The sequence below is a fragment of the Glycine soja genome, chromosome 19 (genome assembly GCF_004193775.1).
Source record: "Glycine soja cultivar W05 chromosome 19, ASM419377v2, whole genome shotgun sequence".
NCBI classification, from domain to species: domain Eukaryota; kingdom Viridiplantae; phylum Streptophyta; class Magnoliopsida; order Fabales; family Fabaceae; genus Glycine; species Glycine soja.
The window spans coordinates 30,621,380-30,643,606 of NC_041020.1; the positions used below are offsets into that span (position 1 = coordinate 30,621,380).

Here is a 22,227-nt window from a genome sequence, read left to right on the forward strand (position 1 = left end):
TTTTAATAAAGTTATTTCTCTTTATTTATTTATTTATAAAAATCTCACCATTTTTCTAAAATTATATTTATTTTTTAACTAAAAAAACCTTTTTAATTTATTTTACAAAAAATGAAATATTACATAAATGACTTTATTGACCTTGTCCATGCTCTATTAACCTTCTTATTTGGTTAATATTGATAAGTTATCAATTCTATATGCAACTAGACTAACCTTCACCTTATTTAGCTAACATAAAAGTTAGCCGAATTCCACCTTAACCAATAATCATTCTATTGAATGTTCAACAGTTATAGCCCATGCTGGTAGACTTGAGCTACATTGATTCCAAAATCATTAATTTGACATAAATCATTTACTTGGGGCTACATTGATTGCAAAATCAACTCCATTAATAATCCCCACTAATATATTATTTTTGTTTTCCTAAAATGCCTTCCATAGTTACTAATTAAACCTGCAGCTTAAATATATAGCCCATGCTGGTAGACTTGGGGCAAAGTAACACATTTAGATGCATAATACTCACTATTGGTACTAAAGAAACCCGAATACTGGATCCAAGCACAACCACTCCAATAAGAAAAGGTTCATGTTTTTAATATTAATTAAACTAAATCAAACTACAAAAAGAACACGGTATATAAAAATAACAGACATACATTTTATTTAATTATTACATTATATAGTAATTATTTGTAGGTCTATTACATGGGGTGATTGTAACATGCATCAAAGTCATCCATGATCCAGTAACTGGTATGAAAAGATCATCCATGTTCTTAAACTAGTTCGTGTCATACCATGATTTCTTCTGAAGATCATCAATTAATTTCTGATCCACTTGGAAGGCTTTGGTGAGAACCTCAGGAGAAATAGGTGGATTGGCTTTAAACAAAGCATTTGCAATAGTGATAGTTCCTGCATTTTGACTGCCAAGAGCAGCAATGGCAACTGCATTGCCATAGCCCACATTGAGTTGAAAATGAATGAGACCAATTGGGAACACAAACACATCACCCTTGTTCAACACTTTGGTAAAGAGACGATTTCCGTCTTGATTGGAAGTGACAAATCCAACATAGAGAGTACCCTCAAGGACTATAAGGATTTCCGAGGCTCGAGGGTGAGTGTGGGGAGGGTTTATACCCTTTGGTGCAAAATCTATGCGAGCCAAAGATATGCCAAGCGTGTTAAGCCCTGGAAGTTGATCAACAGACACAGACACAGGAGTAACTTGTGCATTATTTGGGTTGTCAGTGTTCCCGGGTTCCACATGTAGGAAGAAATCTTCAGGTTTGACAAGCTTAGGGTCTTTGCAAAATTATCCGTTCACAAATACTACAAATTACAAGGCAAAGATTTTGATTAATAAAACCAATCACAAGATATATATATATATATATATATATATATATATATATATATATATATACACATATTATTCAACATGCTTAAATATTGTTTTGAGGAATGTTTTGACATACCACCATCTTTTTCTTTGGCTGCCACACAAAAATCTTGAAGAGGACTAGGGTCATAGGCAGAGACAACAGAGGATGTCAGAGCCAAGATGGCAACAAGCAAGCACACAACCATCGTATTTTTTTTCTTCTTAGAGCTATTCTTAAATGATTCTGCTATGTAATCACTTGTGAGAATTGCATTTTGATTCATGTGAAGTTTGGTATTTATAAGGATGAAGCATTGAATTGGTTTGCATTTTATCTCTACCGTAATTAATTCTTTATTTGATGAGGAACCATTCCTTAACAACTACACGAATGAGTGCGTGATAAAAGAGTAGACCAAGGAGAAGGTCCATAAGAAAAAGCAAGTCATGTTTCGGTATTACCTTGTCACTTGGCTTTGCTTGTACTCTTTCCAGTAATCTTATTTATGATAGTAGTTTAAAGATTTTAAATTGGCTTCAAGTTTAAACATAATAATCAAAAGTAGCAGGTGGAATATGGAAATTTTGTGAGGGATTGGGTCACAATCGAACAGTAACTAAAATATATACCACGGCTTAATCAAAATATAGACCATTTCTTATTGCCCTTGTAAACAATTAATCAAAGACTACCGTAGCAACCCGAAATTTTATCATCATTATGTCTGTGATTTGTTTTCACCCATTACCAAAGCATTTCAATAGCAGAACAGTGTTCGAAGATGTGAACATCGGATTAATATATAAACGTTAGATGTAAACTTTGACTTTTCACGGCTTGCTGCAACTGCTTCAGGTCTTAATTTAAATAATTTGCCATGGAAGGAGATATATAAAGGTCTTCTTCGAAAATAAATATAATAGTGAGAATTGTACTTAAACGGAATATATATATATATATATATATACTGTAAACGGAAATAATTGTAGTACCTAGGAAGTTATGACGTCTCATTTTATGAATTAGTTCAAGATATATTTAGAATCTTCTAGGGATATACGATAATATCCCAAAGGAGGGATTTTTTTTTTCTCGATCCCTTTACTCTTCTTGGCATTGTTCAACACTTGTTTCATTTCATTTTATAGAAATAAGTTATATGCCTTATTACACAACTCTAATTTTTCTATAAGGATTTTTTAACTACTTTTTTATTTTCTAAATAAGTTTTTTGAAAATTTAATTTGTTTTTGAATTAGTCTCTCATATATGTTTTTTGTTATTAGTTTAGTCTTCCTTTTCAAATTATTATTTTTAGGTCTAAACTACATGCATCGTTAAGGAGAAATAATTTTTGTTAACAATTTGAGAAAGGTATGATCATTATAAGTGACAATTTCTTTTTAAATTATTGAGTGACTACTTTAGTGACCAATTAAATCTGAGTGACTAATATGTGGAGAAGAAAAAATTAGAGGAACAACTAAATACATGTTTAACAAATTATGAAGATTTTTATATCCTAACAATATACTTTTTTAATTAATAACATTTTCGTTAAAGTAAATCCCTCATGAACCAAATCCAAATTGTTTTAGTGGTGGGAAATCTATTTGTTAAATTAAATATCTGTTAAGACTTGATCTCAGTTCTTGAGACAATAGTCATAGGTTTTCAATTCAAACTTATCTTTCTCTAGATGAACTTTAGGTTTAAAGTGTAAACAGTAGTTGGTGGAATAAAGAAACTTTCGTGAGGTATTGGGTCAAAATTAATTGAATTATAATTAAAGTATATTCACAAGGAAACAAATAGAGACAATTTCTGATTTATGCTCTCAATAATCAGTTGAAGGCTTTGCGATCCAAAATGGTGTCGTTGTTGACTTGAGCTTGTTTCCTTACAATGCTGATATATCCTTTGAGTTTGCAATCTTCCGTTGTAATTGCTTCCGCCTTGAGGACATGTATGGTAAACTAGGCTAATTAAGTTTGTTCCTTGCTAAATTTTCATTTTACTCTTTTGAGATAAACCTTGACTTTCCTCATAAAGTCGACATTGTTTCTACAAAGTAATAATGACTCAATGACAACTGTTCTAAAGATATTATCTCTGACTAGATATGAAAAAACCAATTCATGACAACTATTATAAATAAGGAGACACTAATCGAATGCATGCAATTAATTAATTATGCTCGTTTTAGCATATATATATATATATATATATATATATATATAAATAACACATTAATACAAAAGATAGTTTTATCCATCTTCTCTCTATTTTATCTATAATAGTCTTGACTCAAATATAACTTCGTAGAAAATACTTTTAGTGTTTAAAAAAAATAAAAAGAAGACTAAACTAATATGAGAGACTAATTTACTAATAAATTATTTTTCTTTTGAAAAACTTCTTTAGGGATAAAATAGTTTAAAAACTCCTAGTAGAAATAATTATGGACCATAATTTATCAAAGTCTTGTGTAATAAGCATATAACTCAAGTTTACTAGAAAATAATAAAACAGCAAAACGTATGGAACAATGCCAAGTGGATGAAGTGTAAAGGGTTTGAGAAAAATTCCTCCTTCGGATATCATCGTATATCCCTAATAAAATTACATGTCATAACCTTCTAGGTACTACAACTGTTTCCTTTTACTGTTTACCCATCCAAAATAAAAAATAAAAAAAATATTCCGTTTATTATATACATTTTAAAAGAATAAATATATATAGACATCCTTGTGATATGTGATATCTTGAGAGAGAAGTTAGAGAGAAAAATATAAATATAATAGGTGATATGATGTATTAAGAAAAAAAAAAACAAAGATGTGAGAATTAGGTTTTGAAATTTATGGTATCTAAATTTAAACACTCCTTTAAAATTAGGTCCCGGCCCGCAGGCCGTGCAAAGTCAAATTAAGGTTATATCTAATTAATAACGTTTAATAAAAGTAGTGTATGAAAACAAATCACACGGACACAGATAAAATTTCGGGTTGCAACCGGAGTCTTCGATTGATTGTTGACGAGAGCAAAAGAGATGGTCTCGATTTTTAGCCGTGGTAAATATATACTAGTTATGGTTCGATTCAAAATTTCCATATTCGACCAACTACTCTTGATGACCATGCTTAAAATTGGAACAGTAACAGGAAGCCAATTTGAACTTTTTCATCAAATCTGTAATATCAAGACAAAGTCTAAACTAAACTTTTTTTGTTTATTTAGTTGACGATCCTCCCATTATAAAATAATAATGGTGGAAAGAGTACAAGCAAAGTCAAGTGGACGAGGTAATACGAAACACTTGTTTTTTCTTTTTCATATGGAGCATCTCCTTAGTCTATACTATTCGATCAAGCAAGCACGCATGAAGTTGTTAAGGAATGGTTCATCACCAAATAAATAATTAATTACGTTAAAAATAAACGGCAAACCAATTCAATGCTTCACCCATATAAATAGCAAGCTTCACATGAATCAAAATCCAATTCTCACAAGCGATTAAATATAGAAGAATCATTTAAGATAAGAGTGTATTACTAAGAGGAGAAAAAATGAAAGTTGTGTACTTCCTTGTTGTCATCTTGGCTTTAACATCCTCTGTGGTCTCTGCCTATGACCCTAGTCCTCTGCAAGACTTTTGTGTGGCCGCCAAAGAAAAAGATGGTGGTATGTAAAATCAAACATTCCTCAACACAATTTAAGATTGTTGCATAATATATATATATAAAGAGAGAGAGAGAGAGATGTTGTCTAGAATTATTGTGATTGATGATTTTTATTAATTAAAACCTTTGCCTTTTATCTTGTAGTATTTGTGAATGGAAAGTTCTGCAAAGATCCCAAACTTGTGAAAGCTGAAGACTTCTTCAGACATGTAGAACCGGGGAAGACTGACAACCCAGTAGGTTCAAACGTGACTCAGGTGTTTGTTGATCAACTACCGGGACTAAACACGCTGGGCATAGCTTTGGCTCGCATAGATTTCGCACCAAAGGGTTTGAACGCTCCCCACACTCACCCTCGGGGCACTGAGATCCTTATAGTCCTTGAGGGTACTCTCTATGTTGGATTTGTGACTTCCAATCAAGATGGAAATCGCCTCTTCACCAAAGTGCTGAACAAGGGTGATGTGTTTGTGTTCCCAATTGGTCTCATTCATTTCCAACTCAATGTGGGATATGGCAATGCTGCTGCCATTGCTGCTCTTAGCAGTCAAAATCCTGGAGCCATCACCATTGCAAATGCTTTGTTTAAAGCTAATCCACCTATTTCTTCTGAGGTTCTCACCAAAGCTTTCCAGGTGGACAAGAGCATAATTGATTATCTTCAAAAGCAATCTTGGTACGACAACAATAACTAATTTGGGAGTATGGACGAGCATTTCACACTAGCTAGTTACTGTATAATTGATCACTTTATTGTTTCAATCACCCCATACAACAGACCTAATAAATAAAATTTAATGTATGGGGGTTATTAATTTTTATACATAATATTTGTTCTGTTTGGAGTTTGATTTGATTTAATACATATTGCTTGAGTTTAATTAATAAAAGAACCTATTCTTGCTGGAGTTTCTGTTTGCGAGTTTAATAGACTGTTTGTGTGTCAACAGTGAGTGCTATGCATCTTAATATGTTAATTACTTTCCCTAAGTCTACCACCACGGGCCTATTTAGGTCGCCCCCTATTTTGTGCCCATAAATAAGACTTGTTTCTTTGTGTGCTAACAATCTAATTAATTCTAAGGTTCATCATACCAACGAGTAACGACACCCAATGACTACATACATTTGTCAACCTCACGAGTGTCATTGCCCGTCAAGGACTTGATGCATGGCTTCATGGCTCACTATTTAGGCAAAGTTCATGTCTCCTGCTGAAGACACCACTCATGGAATAAGAAAGATAATATATGATACTGTAGAAAAATATAAAGACCTACAAAATATTCTTAAAGAAAATTTAATGGATTGAAATATAGATGTAGGCACCAGCCCATGAAATAATGAAGATGATATGATACTGTAGAAAAATATTAACAACTATAAAATATTATATTAAGAATTTAATGGATCTCTGCTGTGTAAAGACATCAAAGGAGTCATACCAATAAGCTTTTTATGGGCAAAAAAATAAGTAAAATGGAAGTCTCCCATAAACACTCCTTTTCTTATATTTCATAATTCCCCTGTATAACTCCCCTGTTAGGAGGCATCATGTCCTCTAATTTCCTATACTTCTTTTCTCTTTGTTATTTGTCAATCAAACTTTGGATTGTTATTTCTCTAATTTCCTATACTTTTTTATTCTACATTGGTCCCTAAAAGAGCATACACACTGGTAGGTAGGAAGAAAGAAAGGAAGAATCATTTTGTAGAGGTAATAAAATATGATTATGAAGTAAAAGATAAAATAGTGAAGGACATATCACGATCGTTGGTTGTTGGTGCTTATATATATGGAACATAAGACGCATGGTAGAGAAATGAACCATCTTCACACTCACAACACAGGAATCTTTTTTGTCACCTATTTTAACCACGAAATTCCAACAATGCACTTATGCCAAGAAAGGAAAGACATTTTTCTTTGGTCAAAAGGAAAGACCTTAAATATTGAAACTTCAAGTTTCATTTATAATTTGTTAATTTCGGGTCTATAGAGTTGCTGCTGAATTTCGATTTGGGTTCTCTATCTTGAAACTATCGATTCTATCCGAAGTGTTTCTCAATTCGCAATTCGGATAGATTTGCCTTTGTAAGATGGGTAAATTAAACATGCAAATGCTTAATTTAAACTGACCCGGATTTATATGCTTTCCTATTCTTGAATAATAGGATACGATTCTTTTGTTTTGCTGAGAAAAAAAAAAGGATATGATTTTTTTAATCAAGGAAAACACACTCCAATTAATATCTTATTGATCTTATGAATAGGCAATCAAGACTAATCGTTGCGTGGCAAATATTGTCTCTGCTATTCATCCAACAAAGAGTTAGTAGAGAGATCTTTCCAAGAATCATGCAAGCAAAAAATGCAAAGGAGGCGTGGAAGACTCTGAAAAATGAATTTAAAGGCACAGACAAGGTAATTTCTATTAAACTTCAATCTTTGTGAAAGGATTTTGATACATTAATAATGCGGGAAGATGAATCTATACAATCTTTCTTCTCTCGTGTCTCTAATATCTTCAATCAAATTAGAAGTTACGGGGACACGATTGAAGACAAGAAAATAATACTAAAAATATTAAGAAGTCTTCCCGTAAAATATGATCATATTGTGACTGCCATAGAAGAATCAAAAGATTTATCTAAACTCACTCTAGTAGAATTAATGGGCTCTTTAGAAGCTCATGAAACTAGAATGAAAAGATTTGAGCAGCCACTAGAACAAGCATTCCAATCTAAAATTAATATCTCTAAAAATGATGGAGATAAGAAAAATAACCACGGTAAATTTCCTCAAAAAAGAGGAGGAACATTTACTAATCATGGTAAAAGGAGCAGAAAGCAATGGAGTAATAATGCTTCAAGCTCCTATTGCAAATTATGCAAGAAAAATAATCATGATACAAATGATTGTCGGTACAAATGCAAAAAGTGCAAAAGGCACCTACACTACAAAAAAGATTGTTTTTATTGACAAAAAGAAGCAAATTTTCTAGAAAATAAAAATCCCTTGATCATACTTTGTACTCCGCTTTATCTTCTCAAGAATCAAGGAATGTATGGTATGTTGATAGTGGTTTTTTAAACCACATGACAAAAAACAAAAGTTGCTTTGTGCGACTAGATGAGACAATAAAATCCAAAGTTACACTTGATGATGGAAATGTTCAAACAGTTGAAGGAAAAGGCACCATTGCTGCTAAAACTCAAAATGGTAGCCAAAAATATATCATGATGTTTATTATGTGCCAGGTCTTACTCAAAATCTTCTAAGTGTTGGTCAAATTATTCATAAAAATTATAAAGTCGTCTTTGATGATGATAAATGTAATATCATTGATAAAAGAAAGGGCCAAATTATTTCTATCAAAATGGCTCCTAATAAAGTATTTCCTCTATTTATGCCATTTGGGCAAAACAATGCATTGAAATATGAGAATATGGATGAGTCCATACTGTGGCACTTGAGGTATGGTCATCTAAACTTTAATGGCCTCAAATTATTAAAACAAAAAAATATAGTGCTTGGGCTTCCTTTTATTTCATCTAACCTTAAAGTTTGTGAAGGTTGCATTTATGGCAAGATGCACAGGTTACCATTTCCAAAAACATCTTAGAGAGCTAAAGCTCCACTTCAATTGGTGCATGCTGATATCTGGGGACCATCAAGTACCCCCAGCTTTGGTGGAAGAAGATATTTTTCTCCTCTTCGTTGATGACTACACTCGAATGATGTGGGTGTACTTCATCCAACAAAAATCCGATGCATTCTCTTACTTCAAGGAGTTCAAGGCCCAAATGGAAAAGCAAAGTCGGCATTCCCTCAAAATCTTGAGAACAGATCGCGGGGGAGAATTCAATGGGCACATATTCATCAATTTTTGCAATGATCATGCATCAAGAAGGAGCTGACTGTTTGTCACACTCCACAACAGAATAGGGTCGCTGAAAGGAAAAACAGAATCATTATGGAAATGGCTCAATCGATGCTATAGCACAAGAACCTGCCAAAGAATCTATGGGCAGAAGCTGTTAGCACAACAATATACATCCTCAACCGTTCTCCAACTAAAGCAGTCTTAAATATGACACCATATGAAGCATGGGTCAACAGAAAACCAATAGTTTATCATTTTAATGTTTTTGGATGTGTTGCTTATTCACACATTCCAAAGGAGAACCAAGAAAAGCTTGATGAAAAAGGAGAAAAGTGCATCTTTGTCGGCTATAGTGACCAATCTAAAGGTTACCGATTATTCAAACCAGATTCAAAGCAGCTGATCATTTCAAGAGATGTCATCTTTGACGAAGGAGCAAGCTGGCAATGGAGTACTGAAGTCAATGAGACGCAAGAAGTAACCAATCCAAGCCCGTGCACACTGCCACCATCACCAACACAGCATGACCAACATCACCAGCAAGAAGAAGTAGAAGAAGTCCCACAACAACAACTTCGAAAATCAGGAAGGCCACACAAACCGAATCCAAAGTACGCGAATGTTTGATTTTTTGCATGTGAACCTCAAAAGTTTGAGGAAGCATCGAAAAAAGAAGTTTGGAGAAAATCCATGGACGAGGAAATCAAAATGATAGAGAAAAATCATACATGGGAGCTCATGCAAAAACCAGAAGACAAGGAGATCATTGGCCTGAAATGGGTTTACAAAATTAAATATAATGAGGATGGAACAATCCAGAAACACAAAGCACGACTTGTCGCTAAAGGCTATTCACAACTGCCAGGAGTTGATTTCAATAAGACATTTGCTCCCGTTGTGCGCATGGAAACAATCAGAACTGTACTAGCCTTAGCTGCACGGTTAAAGCTACAAGTCTACCAGCTAGATGTAAAATCAGCTTTCTTGAATGGAGAGATTGAAGAAGAAGTCTACGTAGAGCAACCACAAGGGTACAAAGTTCAAGGAGAAGAAGACAAAGTATATCGCTTGAAAAAGGCGCTTTATGGTCTCAAACAAGCTCCTCGAGCATGGAACAACAAAATAGACAAATACCTCGTCGAGCATAGATTCCTCAAAAGTCCAAGTGAGCCGTCACTATATGTGAAGATGCAAGGTAATCATTTCTTGATTTTGTGCCTATGTGTAGATGATTTAATCTACACCAGCAACAACTCACAGATGATGGAAGAATTCAAAAAGGCTATGATGCAAGAGTATGAAATGATCGATCTTGGACTCATGAGATATTTTCTCGGCATGCAAGTCAAGCAAAGACCTGGAAAAATATTTATCTTGCAAGAAAAATATGCGGATGACTTACTGAAGAAGTTCAACAAGCAAGATTGTAAACCACTTGCCACACCTATGGCAATGAACAAGAAGCTTTCAAAAGATGATGGGCAAGACACAGTTGATGCAACAGTTTATAGAAGCCTAGTCGGTTTACTAATCTACTTAACTAACTCAAGGCCAGACATTGTACATGCAGTTAGCATCGTGTCTAGATTCATGAGTAACCCAAGCAAAGCACACTTTGCAGCAGCCAAGAGAATCCTAAGATATGTCAAAGGCATAAAGGATTTTGGCATTTTGTATGAGGCAGATAGAGACTTTAACTTGACAGGTTATACAGATAGCGACTGGGCAGGAATCACAGATGATAGAAAAAGCACAAGTGGATATGTGTTTCTTCTAGGCAAAAAAGCAATATCATGGGCGTCAAAGAAGCAAACGGCAGTTATCATCAGCAGAAGCAGAATACATGGCTGCAATAAGCGCTGCGTGTGAAGCGGCATGGCTCAGAAAAATTCTGCAAGACATACAACAAGACTCCAAGACTCCAACAGTTATTCATTGTGATAATATGTCAGCTATTGCAATGACTAAGAATCCAGTATTCCACAGTCGTACAAAGCACATTGAGATTAGATACTACTTCATCAGAGAGCTCGTGGAACGTGGAGAAATCAAAATGGGGTTCTGCAAGACTGAAGAACAATTAGCAGACATCTTCACCAAGCCAATTGCAACAGAAAAGTTCATCAAATTCAGAGACATGCTTGCAGTTCAAGACTTTTCTAGATTAAGGGGAAGTGTTGAAGATTAATCTAGAAAAGTGTAGATGTATAATTAGTGGTCCATTATCTAGAGAGTTCTACACCTATGGAGATGTTGTAGTGTGTAAAAACTTCTTGATGGATGTAGAAAAATATCTTATTGTCTAAAGTCATAGAAGCACCTAGAACATCATAGAGATGAATGATAGATGATAGATGAGTCTAGAAGACTCTAGGACTAAGTAGTATAGAAGTGTGTAGAAATCACCTATGTAACCTATATAAAGGCATAAGTTGTAGCAAGCCATGTAATGTAAGTAAAGAAGCTAATAAGCACAATTCAAGTTAAGGTGTCAATTTTCTGAAAACTCATCCTCTTCCTACTCAACATCATTGCTATCATACATTTCTACCATATCCTTCCATAGAAAAAAGGCATAACCACGTCCCATATCCTAACACTAACCAACAGTCAATAATCAAACCATCGGATTGCATATAAAGAAAGTTTCAATCTTATAAGAACACAAAAGAACCTCATTGTAACAATCTAATTCTATACCATCAACCAATAAAGATTTACAGAATCAACCAACTAGTATTCACCTCATATATGGTTTTTAAAGTATAATACTTACTAGCCTAGAAACATGAGTATCCCAGAGCTGGACATGCGTGTTGTTCAAAGCAATGGCTAAATGACATCCATCGGGAGCCCAAGCAATGCTTGTAACAATACCTTCTTCCTCATCAATATTGACAAATTCAGTCGTGGAGCTATAAGATTGTTAGCAATAGCAATCATAATTCTAAAGAGATGAGAGATATCAAACTCAAGCACACATAGACAAGAGATTTAACGAGGTTCGGTAAGTGTGCCTACATCCTCGGGAACATAGCGACTGTTTCTTATTCTTATTCATGAACGATGGGTTACATCAAAATATAATATATGTGTAAAATATCTTAAACAATGTACAATATCATAATCATGCACAATATCACGTGTTCTGTAGGGCTTTACCTCGCACCCCAACCCTACGTTGTAACCTAATAACAGGTATCCCTTACACTTCGCTCCAACATTTCTCCTATCCATAAAATGAGTCACGCACAACAAAGATGCATCTCATGCATACACAGTGTTTCCAAGGGCGATGCTAAGAACAATGTTGTTCTAGAACAATGTTAGGAGCATCCGGTATCTTTTCAGAACTTTGGAATCTTTTCAGAACTTTGGTAACGTTTTCACAAATAATTATATCACAATTATTCAAGTTTTTGATTAGCGAACTACAAAAATTTTCAAATTAACATGCATACCTGAGGAATATGGCGTCTGGGCTTAGAGAAATTGGGTTTCAGAGAAGGAGGACGAGGACAAGGAGGAAAAAGGATGGAATTGGTAATGAGTTAAACCCACATAAGGGGGTTTGTTCTTATAGGCAAAATTTTGGGTCCGGTTTGTAACATCCCATTTTTCGTAAGCTAATTTAAAAAAAATAATTTTTATTTATAAATAAATAGAGTTTTAGAAAAATGATGAGATTCTATAAATAAATAAATAAATAAGGAGATATAATTATTAATTGAAATAATGATTTGAGATAAAATAAAAAGGGTATTTTATTTATTTGTTTGATAGAGAATAAAATAGAGTTTGTTTTTTTATAAAATAATAAATAAAAAAATAAATATAGTAAACCTAGCTATAAATAGTGTTAAGTCAGTTTTCACAATTACGCTGTCTCTTCTTTCCCTCATTTTCGTTTTCCCTCTTCTCCTCTCCAAAACCCTTTCTTTTTCCCGCAGCCCACAAAACCTGTCTCAGAAAAACGATGATCTCGGACTCATTCACTGTTGGATCGTCGTGAAATTTGAGTACCATGTTCGCAACCCAATTTTGGGCATTCTCACTGTTGGGAATTGCAAAAACATGACAGAGCTAAGAGAAATACCCTTCGCACCGTAACTTTCTCTTTTCCCACAGAAACCCAAAATGGTCTCAGTAAAACTACTATCTCGGTTTCTTTAACCGTTGGATTTTCATGACATTTGGATATGTTGTTCGAAATTCAATTGTGCACACTTTCACCGTTGAGATTTACGGGATAATATTTGTGGAGGAAGAAAAAGAAATCACAAGAAGACATTACAAGTGGAGGCTTCAATCTCTTCTCCGTCTCTCTGATGTTTGGGAATTCTATCAGAGCAGTCGGAGGAATAACTAGAGGAATCTCAGGGAACCGTTAGAGATGCCGCTATCGCTGTCGGAAGACACGTGAGTCCGCTCAGAGGTAAGGGATGAGTTTATCGCAATTGGGGGTTAGAATGAACATGTGTAGGGATCCTTAGAGAACTAAATTTGGGTTTATTTTGGGATGTTTATTGAATTATAATTTTCTCTTTATGATTATAAATACAATATTATTGTGTTCTATGTACCAATTGATGTCCTGGTGAGAATTGATTGATAAACTTGAGTGCTCTTGATGTCTTTGAGTTTAACTGATGAATTTGATTAATTGATTTTGATATAATTGTGAGAAACTATTTCAGGGGTTTTACACCCCATGTTGTGATAAAATCTTTTGTATAAATTATTATGTTGAGGTTATGAAATGATGATTCAAACTGTGATTATGTGATAAATTGAACATGTGACGGATAATAAAATACATGTGTATTGAGATGAGATGTGTGTATTGAGTTATGAACTATGAACTGTGCAATCACACAATTGTAAGACCCTTTAAGGGCGACGAGTATTGTGATGGGATCCATTGTGGGAACCCAACGAGTTAAAATGATTTTGAAAACAATTGAGTAGTTGTGTATATTGCATAGTTCATAGGTAAAGTGAATATGATTCATGAGGTGTGATAACATGCTATTTTGAGATTATACCATTGTGATTGAGATCGAGTGTATGTGATAAATTGTGTATGTATGTGATTGAAATGTTGTGTGCATTGAGTATGAACTATGAATTGTACAATCATATGACTATAAGTCCCTTTAAGGGCGACGAGTTAATGCTAAGTCCCTTTAAGGGCGACGAGTTAATGTTAAGTCCCTTTAAGGGTGACGAGTTAATGTTAAGTCTCTTTAAGGGTGACGAGTTCATGTCAAGTCCCTTTAAGGGCGACGAGTTAATGCTAAGTCCCTTTAAGGGCGACGAGTTAATGTTAAGTCCCTTTAAGGGTGACGAGTTAATGTTAAGTCCCTTTAAGGGCGACGAGTTAATGTCAAGTCCCTTTTAGGGCGATGAGTTAAAAACTATTTTGAGAACAATTGAGGAGTCGTGTGTTTTGTACAGTTAATAGATAGAGTCTGTGTGCTAAAATATTTTCTGGGTTGGACCTGAATCAGGAGGAAGAGGCCCTAACGGACTCTTCGGAGTGTAGGCCTTGGGGGTCACACGGTTTGAGTGCTCCTTTAAGCCTATGTTGATCCCATATAGTTGAAGCATTCTCGCAAAACACTGTGACCCTGACTGGTCTCCCTATGATATTACCTAGTGAGAGTGACTTGACTTGCTAGTGTGTGTGACTTGACTTGCTAGTGTGTGGTTTGTCTTGTCATGTACTCCTAGGCGCCTGACGAGGTTTTTCACTGACATGGTACCACATTGCATATAGGCTTGAGTCTTAGCATAACTGTTGCATACGCTTGCTAATTGTTTATTATGAAATTGATGTGTTATTATGTCTTGATCGAAGTGTGTGATTCTTGTGTATTGTGATTGATGATTAAAAAGTAAATTTTGAATGACAAAGTGATGAAATAATGTGAGATATGCTAAGTAAATTGTATTTGGCTATTATATGTTGTCTTGTTTCTCTCTAGTAGTTAGGAATGTGATAACTCACTCCCTGTTTGCTGTTTGTGTTTGGATCCTGTGATGATCTTGAACTTTGTGTTCGGGGGAGCAGATGAATAGGTGGATGACTATGAAGAAACTCATGCTAGAGGACACGTGAACACAACACTCTGATAGGATGTGGCATTAGGATATAGGTTCTATATTAATTGTATGAAGCTTTGACGACCTTGTTTGAGCTGAGATGACTTTATTATTTATTTGGACAAGTTTGAATATGACTTTATTATCAAATGACATGGCATCTTTTAGGAGGCACGTCCACGTGTCATGCCACGTCATCCTTTAGTGCCACGTTGAATAGTCCACGTGATATTAAAGTTGACCTCACTAACGACGTTACTTTAAAATTTAACAGAAGGATTATTTTGCAACACTTATACAAAGATAGGGACTATTTTGAATTTAATATTAAGTTAGGGACTAATATGTAAAATGGGTACAATTTCAGGGACTAAATTTCCTATTCACTTTTTTGAAAGGCTTGTATTTAAAAATGTTTTAAAAATACTTTTAATTAATATTTGAATTTTTTATTCCTTTATTAGTATATATGAGAGGGGTAGAGGGTGTCACACGGTTCATGTTGAAGGCCTCGAGGAGTTGCTTCTGATACACTTCTTGCAACAAGGATGTCACCAGAGAGTTCTCTTTCTTTTTTCTGCCCTTCATGTTCCCTATTTGAGCATGTAGTGCGCATATTCGAAGTCCATGATAGAGCGATTCGGGATAAACCTGTCCAACTATTTCAGAAGACAACAAAATTATGGTTTTTGTTTTATTTTCTTTTTGGAGAAAATAAAGAAGCTAGGGTTTAGGGTTTACTTTTTCGTGAGAATCCATTCTGCGGAAGGGGAATCGAGAAGAAGAATCTATGGTCCCATGTCCATGGCTGGGTCGAGATGGAAGAAGAAACCCTACAATAATGGTGTGAATGTATGTATACATGATTTTGATGATGTCAAAGAAGAATCTAACAAGGCTGCTTCAAATGATAAGCATTTGCTTCAAGAATAATTCAAGATTGCTTTAACAAACAAAGCCTTGTTTCAAGATTCACTAAAGACCAAGCCTTGCCTTAAAACAAAGTGCTTTCAAGACATGCAAGGCTCTGGTAATCGATTACCAGGAAGTGTAATCGATTACCAAAAGACAGGGTTGAGAAATAACTGTTGAAAAGGGTTTTGAATTTGAATTTTGAACATGTAATCGATTACCATATGTTTGTAATTGATTACCAGCAACGGAACTTTGGAAATTCAAATTCAAAAGTCATAACCCTTCAAATTGTAACTGTGTAATCGATTACACAAACATTGTAATCGATTACCAGTGGAAAGTTTTCAGAAAATCTGCCAACAATCACATCTTTTCATTAGATTTGTCAATGGCCATCAAAGGCCTATAAATAGGTGACTTGGGCACGAATTATAGAGAGAGTTTTGCTGGTCCAAAATGTCTTATCCTCTCAAAAGAAAATGAGAGAGATTCCAAGAGAACTTCATTGTCAAATGCTCTCTCAAGAACTCTTGGGCAAACACTTGCAAATCCATTAAGAGTTCATCTATGGATCTTCATTGTAATATTCTTCTTATTCAATGAGATTGGTTAAGAGACTGTGAGTCTCTTGTTGTAAAGCATCTAAACACAAGGGATGGGTTGTCCCTGTGTGGTTCAGACTTTGTAAAAGGAATTTACAAAGATAGTGAAAATCTCAAGTGGGTTGCTTGAGTACTGGACGTAGGCACGGGAAGTGGCCGAACCAGTATAAAATTGTGTTTGCATTATCTCTTCCCTTATCTTATTTATTTTGGTGCAATCAATTGTGTCTTGCATGTTTAAAGAACATTGTTAAATTGATTGTTGTTGCTTCTTTTGCATTCTAAGCCTATCCCTCTTAAGATTATTGAGGCCACAAGGTCCAACAAGTGGTATCAGAGCGGGATTCTTGTATAAAGTTTAAAAACATCAAGAATAGATATGGTCTCATCCAAATTTCCATTTTCTGAGGGAAATTCTATCAATAGGCTCTTATGTTCAATGGTGAGGGTTATCATTATTGGAAAACCCGAATGCAGATCTTTATAGAAGCCATAGAGCTAAAGTATGGGAAGCCATTGAATTTGATTCCTTTATTCCTACAATGGTAGAGAGAAATGCAACTATATATAAAAAAAAACTAGAGAAGAAAGAAGATGATGATGAAAGAAGAAAGAAGAAGATTCCTCTTTAGCCCCAAAATGCTAAGTGCGATCAAATTGGGCACATGAGATTCAATTGTCCTATGTTTAAAAGAAGAATGGAAAAATCCGACAAGATGAATTTCAAAGGGAAGAAATAAAAGAAAGGATGCATCACTTGGGAAGATAATGTCATAAATTATTCAAGTGATTCAGAGTAGAAAATCATAAGTCTGGGTATCATGATGAAAGACTATGAAAACGGAGAAGAGCAAAGTCGATACATTAATAGCAATTTCTCCAAACACATGGCATGCATCAAAGTTTATTCATATTTCTCCCCAAAATAAAGTGGATATGTGATTTATGAAGACAACAAACAAAGGCCATATTTCTCCCCAAGAAAAAGTGAATCTCAAGAAAAGTAAATATGTGATCTATGGAGACAACGAACAAAGGCCACTTGATCAACAAGCCCAACAAGTGATATCAAATGATACCAACAGGTCACTTGTCTTTGATTAATTACTTTTGATGCTTGTTTGCTACTTGAGTTTAGATTGTCCTTGATGATTGTGATTGAATTTGATTGGTTGTGTTTGATGATTGATTGATTGTGTTTTTTGATTAATGTGTTTGTTTTTGCTTGTTTGATATTCAATGTTTGTTAGTTTGATTGATTGATTATATTTTATGATTGATTAATTGTGGTTGTTGATTGTTTTTTATTGAGTTTTGATTGTCGTTGATAATTTTTTTTTATTTTGTTTTGTTGATTGCTTTTGATTGATTGTGTTTTTGATTGATGTGACACTATACTTGTTTTTGCTTGATCAATATTGAATGATTGGTTTAATGCCTTTTGGTATCACTTGATTCTCACACATTACAACAAGTGGTAACATTTTTCTCCTCTCTATTCATGATTTGTTTTTTATGTTGACAAAGGGGGAGAGAAAGATAAAAGATAAAATAATAAGAAAAAATTATCTATTTTTTATGAGACAACTTTTTATATATAAAAAATATGAAATCTTCAATTGTCTCATATAAGCAATCATTGTAAAACCAAGGGGGAGTAAACTATATGCAAATAGATATTTTCTTTGTTGTTGCTCCTAACCTACATGTGGTTGTCATCATCAAAAAGGGGGAGAATGTAAATCATGAAGATTTTGATGATATCAGGAAGAATTTGCTTGAGAAAGGGGGAGATGTAAATCATGCAAGCTTTGATGGTGTCGAGAAGAAATCACATGTTTGTCATCATCAAAAAGGGGGAGAATGTGAATGTATGTATACATGATTTTGATGATGTCAAAGAAGAATCTAACAAGGCTGCTTCAAATGATAAGCATTTGCTTCAAGAATAATTCAAGATTGCTTCAACAAACAAAGCCTTGTTTCAAGATTCACTAAAGACCAAGCCTTGCCTTAAAACAAAGTGCTTTCAAGACATGCAAGGCTCTGGTAATCGATTACCAGGAAGTGTAATCGATTACCAAAAGACAGGGTTGAGAAATAACTGTTGAAAAGGGTTTTGAATTTGAATTTTGAACATGTAATCGATTACCATATGTTTGTAATCGATTACCAGCAACGAAACTTTGGAAATTCAAATTCAAAAGTCATAACCCTTCAAATTATAACTGTGTAATCGATTACACAAACATTGTAATCGATTACCAGTGGAAAGTTTTCAGAAAATCTGCCAACAATCACATCTTTTCATTAGATTTGTCAATGGCCATCAAAGGCCTATAAATAGGTGACTTGGGAACGAATTATAGAGAGAGTTTTGCTGGTCCAAAATGTCTTATCCTCTCAAAAGAAAATGAGAGAGATTCCAAGAGAACTTCATTGTCAAATGCTCTCTCAAGAACTCTTGGGCAAACACTTGCAAATCCATTAAGAGTTCATCCATGGATCTTCATTGTAATATTCTTCTTATTCAATGAGATTGGTTAAGAGAATGTGAGTCTCTTGTTGTAAAGCATCTAAACACAAGGGATGAGTTGTCCCTGTGTGGTTCAGACTTTGTAAAAGGAATTTACAAAGATAGTGGAAATCTCAAGTGGGTTGCTTGAGTACTGGACGTAGGCATGGGAAGTGGTCGAACCAGTATAAAATTGTGTTTGCATTCTCTCTTCCCTTATCTTATTTATTTTGGTGCAATCAATTGTGTCTTGCATGTTTAAAGAACATTGTTAAATTGATTGTTGTTGCTTCTTTTGCATTCTAAGCCTATCCCTCTTAAGATTATTGAGGCCACAAGGTCCAACAAATGAAAAACAAGTAAATGGAGAGAAGGACAAGAAAGGAAAATAGAAAAACAGAGAGACAAGAATGGGAATGTTGGTTGGATTAAAGATTAAGCTTTGCGCGTTCAAAATTCAGATCAGAGAAAGAAAGTGACGAGTAGACGAAGTGAATTTGAACACAAAAACGGGGTTTCCTTTTATATGGGGAAGTAGCCCTTGGATGTGGTATGAAAAAATTACACTTAAATCCTTCACTATCAGTTTGCAATGGCGTTAGTAGTTTCGCCAGCATCTATCTTACACGGGAGGGTTACAGTATTAGTCATTTAAAAAAATTAGTCTCATATTAATGTTTTTGTTTTTAATCTATACATTTAACTAATAATGGTGTATGCTTAATATATTTTCAGATTATTTTAAGGAATAAAAGTAAAAAAAATTCATATTTCTTTGTGTTTTTTTTCTAAAGAGCACATGTGTCATATTTCTTAGTATTACACAGAAAAGAAAAAACAATTTTAAAAGTTATATTTGTAAGTTTATGCTTATTTTAATTTAATGTGAAAACATAATATATATTTTTAAAATAAATATATTTTTAAAATAAATTAATTCAAATATATTTTAGTAGTTTAAAACTATGATGTATTTTAAATTAAATTAAATTAATAACAAAAGCATTTTTTCTTATAGGGGTGACAACATATCTGAATCAATTTGATAATTTGATAAATCTAAATCAATTCATGTTGAAACATCCATATTGGTTCAAATCAGGTTGAAAAATCCAGATTGGTTCAAATTAGGTTGAAAAATTACAAATCCGATGAGTTTGAGATTAAATCTCAAATTTCACTTTTGAAAATTACTATCAGCCCAACTACTTTGTATGTTTTATTTTATTATATTTTATATATTTTAAACCTTTAGTTTGGACATTTTAGCTTAGCCCAATTTTATTTTACTTTTGCATTTTGAGGTCACTGATCAATTATTATTTTCTTTTAAAAGAATCGGAGAGCAAAGGACAAGCTAATGGGGTTGGCATCCCAACTATGTTGGCACCCCAACCCATCAGAACCAAAATGCTCACCCCAAAATATTATTGATGAAAAGATGAACAAAACACTTGGGAGGGCCAAACCATACCCAATGAAGCAAGACTAAATGAACCTTTGAAAAGGAAGCTCATCTGTGTATCTACTAAGCTCCTAAGAAATGAAAGAAGGTGGTGAATTCCACCAAGTATGACCTGAGTTTAGAACAACAAAAAGAGGCAACTTTGTCAGCACAAGCATTTCCCTCTCTATAAAAGTGAGTTACCCAGGGATTGAAAATATACCATGGAACTGTTGTAGGATTATAATAAGCATGGATCCCAAGAGACGAGTCTGTTTCGATCCAAACGCAATCCCGATGTTAAGAGATCACCTTTTCAATTGCGAGGATGGATGCAATAATCTTTGCAATGAAAGCACTCTCAATGCCAATGCTAGCTGCAAACGCCCCCGTGAAATTTAATCTTGAATCAACAAAAAAAAAAACCACCACTACTCGCTCTACCCAGATTCCCTCTAACTGCCTTGTCCGTGTTAATTTTGATCCATAAAGATGGGGGATTTCCAAAGGATTGGTTTGATAACCACTGCTTTCTTCGAATAACTAGAAACATAGAGTTTTTTAAGAACAGAGAAATCAACAATAGAGTTCCCTATAGTCCCTATTATAGTCGTCCCTATGAGGCGAACGGAGGTGCAAATAGCACTAATGGTTGCTTCAAAAGCCATTACATGGTTCCCAAAGCTCATCTTATTTCATCGGTTCTAAATCTAAAAATAAGCCAAAGTTACTATAGCCAACACTATATCCGACACCTGAGACGACCAATTTTCGCCAGAGATCTAGATAGAATGGTAGATTTAAGATATATCAATTTGCCTCCCTAAAAAGGATTATAGCCAATTGTTCGTTGTCCGGCAAGTGTACCAGATCGCACAAGTAGTATAAAATGGTAAGAATCGAGTATCGAACTCTTGGGAAACTTGTGATACTTGGTAAAGCTACTTCAGTGAATAGGTGTCTAGTATAAAAAGAGAGGTGTTTACTATGAACAGGTGTGTAAACTAACTATTAAAAAAGAAAATCACGTGAGTAATGATGCATAAAGACAAGTAGGTAACACGTTGGTCTTCCTAATAGATGCCTGATGTTATAAGGATATTCTCTACCTAATAATGCTCATGTGTTCTATGGTGTCTCCTGAAATGCTAAACCTTGATTCCTCACGATAAAAAAGTTATAGGATTCGTTTATGTAAAGAAAAAAAACGATTATGAACCAAGTTTATGTAATAAAAAGCTACTTCTCAAATTTGTTTTGAAAAATTGTCAGATTCTATTTAATAACATATTTTGATATTTATATTTTCTTTGAAGAGAAATGTTGCTTTTCATTTTTAAACTTGTTTGAAAATTATTTTTAGTGTACGAATAATTTTATTCTATCTAAAATATGATTTTCGTAAACTTAAAAATGTATGCAACAAAGAAAAAACATGAAAAACAATAAAAGGATACAACACTGCAGGAAATTTTATTTTTGATGCTGCTTTCTGGTAACTACAATGTTTATGTATTATTCTTGTTATCTTTTGTTTGTTTTGTCTTATGGACTTGATGATTTATGCAAGCTTGTACTTTTGAACACTTGCTTATCTTATCCAGAGCTTTCAGTTTCTAAACTAAGTGCTTTTAAACTATTTGCATAACTTTTGTTGATTTTGTTACTTATGGTGTGT

General features: G+C 34.1%; 1 protein-coding gene and 1 pseudogene across 1 annotated transcript; one reads left to right on the forward strand and one right to left on the reverse strand.

The window, feature by feature from the left end:
* Positions 1 to 645: 645 nt before the first annotated feature.
* On the reverse strand, positions 646 to 1,673 carry LOC114399661 (annotated as a pseudogene).
* Positions 1,674 to 4,895: 3,222 nt separating this feature from the next.
* Positions 4,896 to 5,932, forward strand: LOC114399508 (germin-like protein subfamily 1 member 7). The gene is made up of 2 exons (XM_028361705.1): positions 4,896 to 5,082; positions 5,226 to 5,932. Exons 1-2 carry the CDS (start codon positions 4,968 to 4,970, stop codon positions 5,774 to 5,776), a joined length of 666 nt encoding a protein of 221 aa, XP_028217506.1. The 5' UTR covers positions 4,896 to 4,967; the 3' UTR covers positions 5,777 to 5,932.
* Positions 5,933 to 22,227: the final 16,295 nt, after the last annotated feature.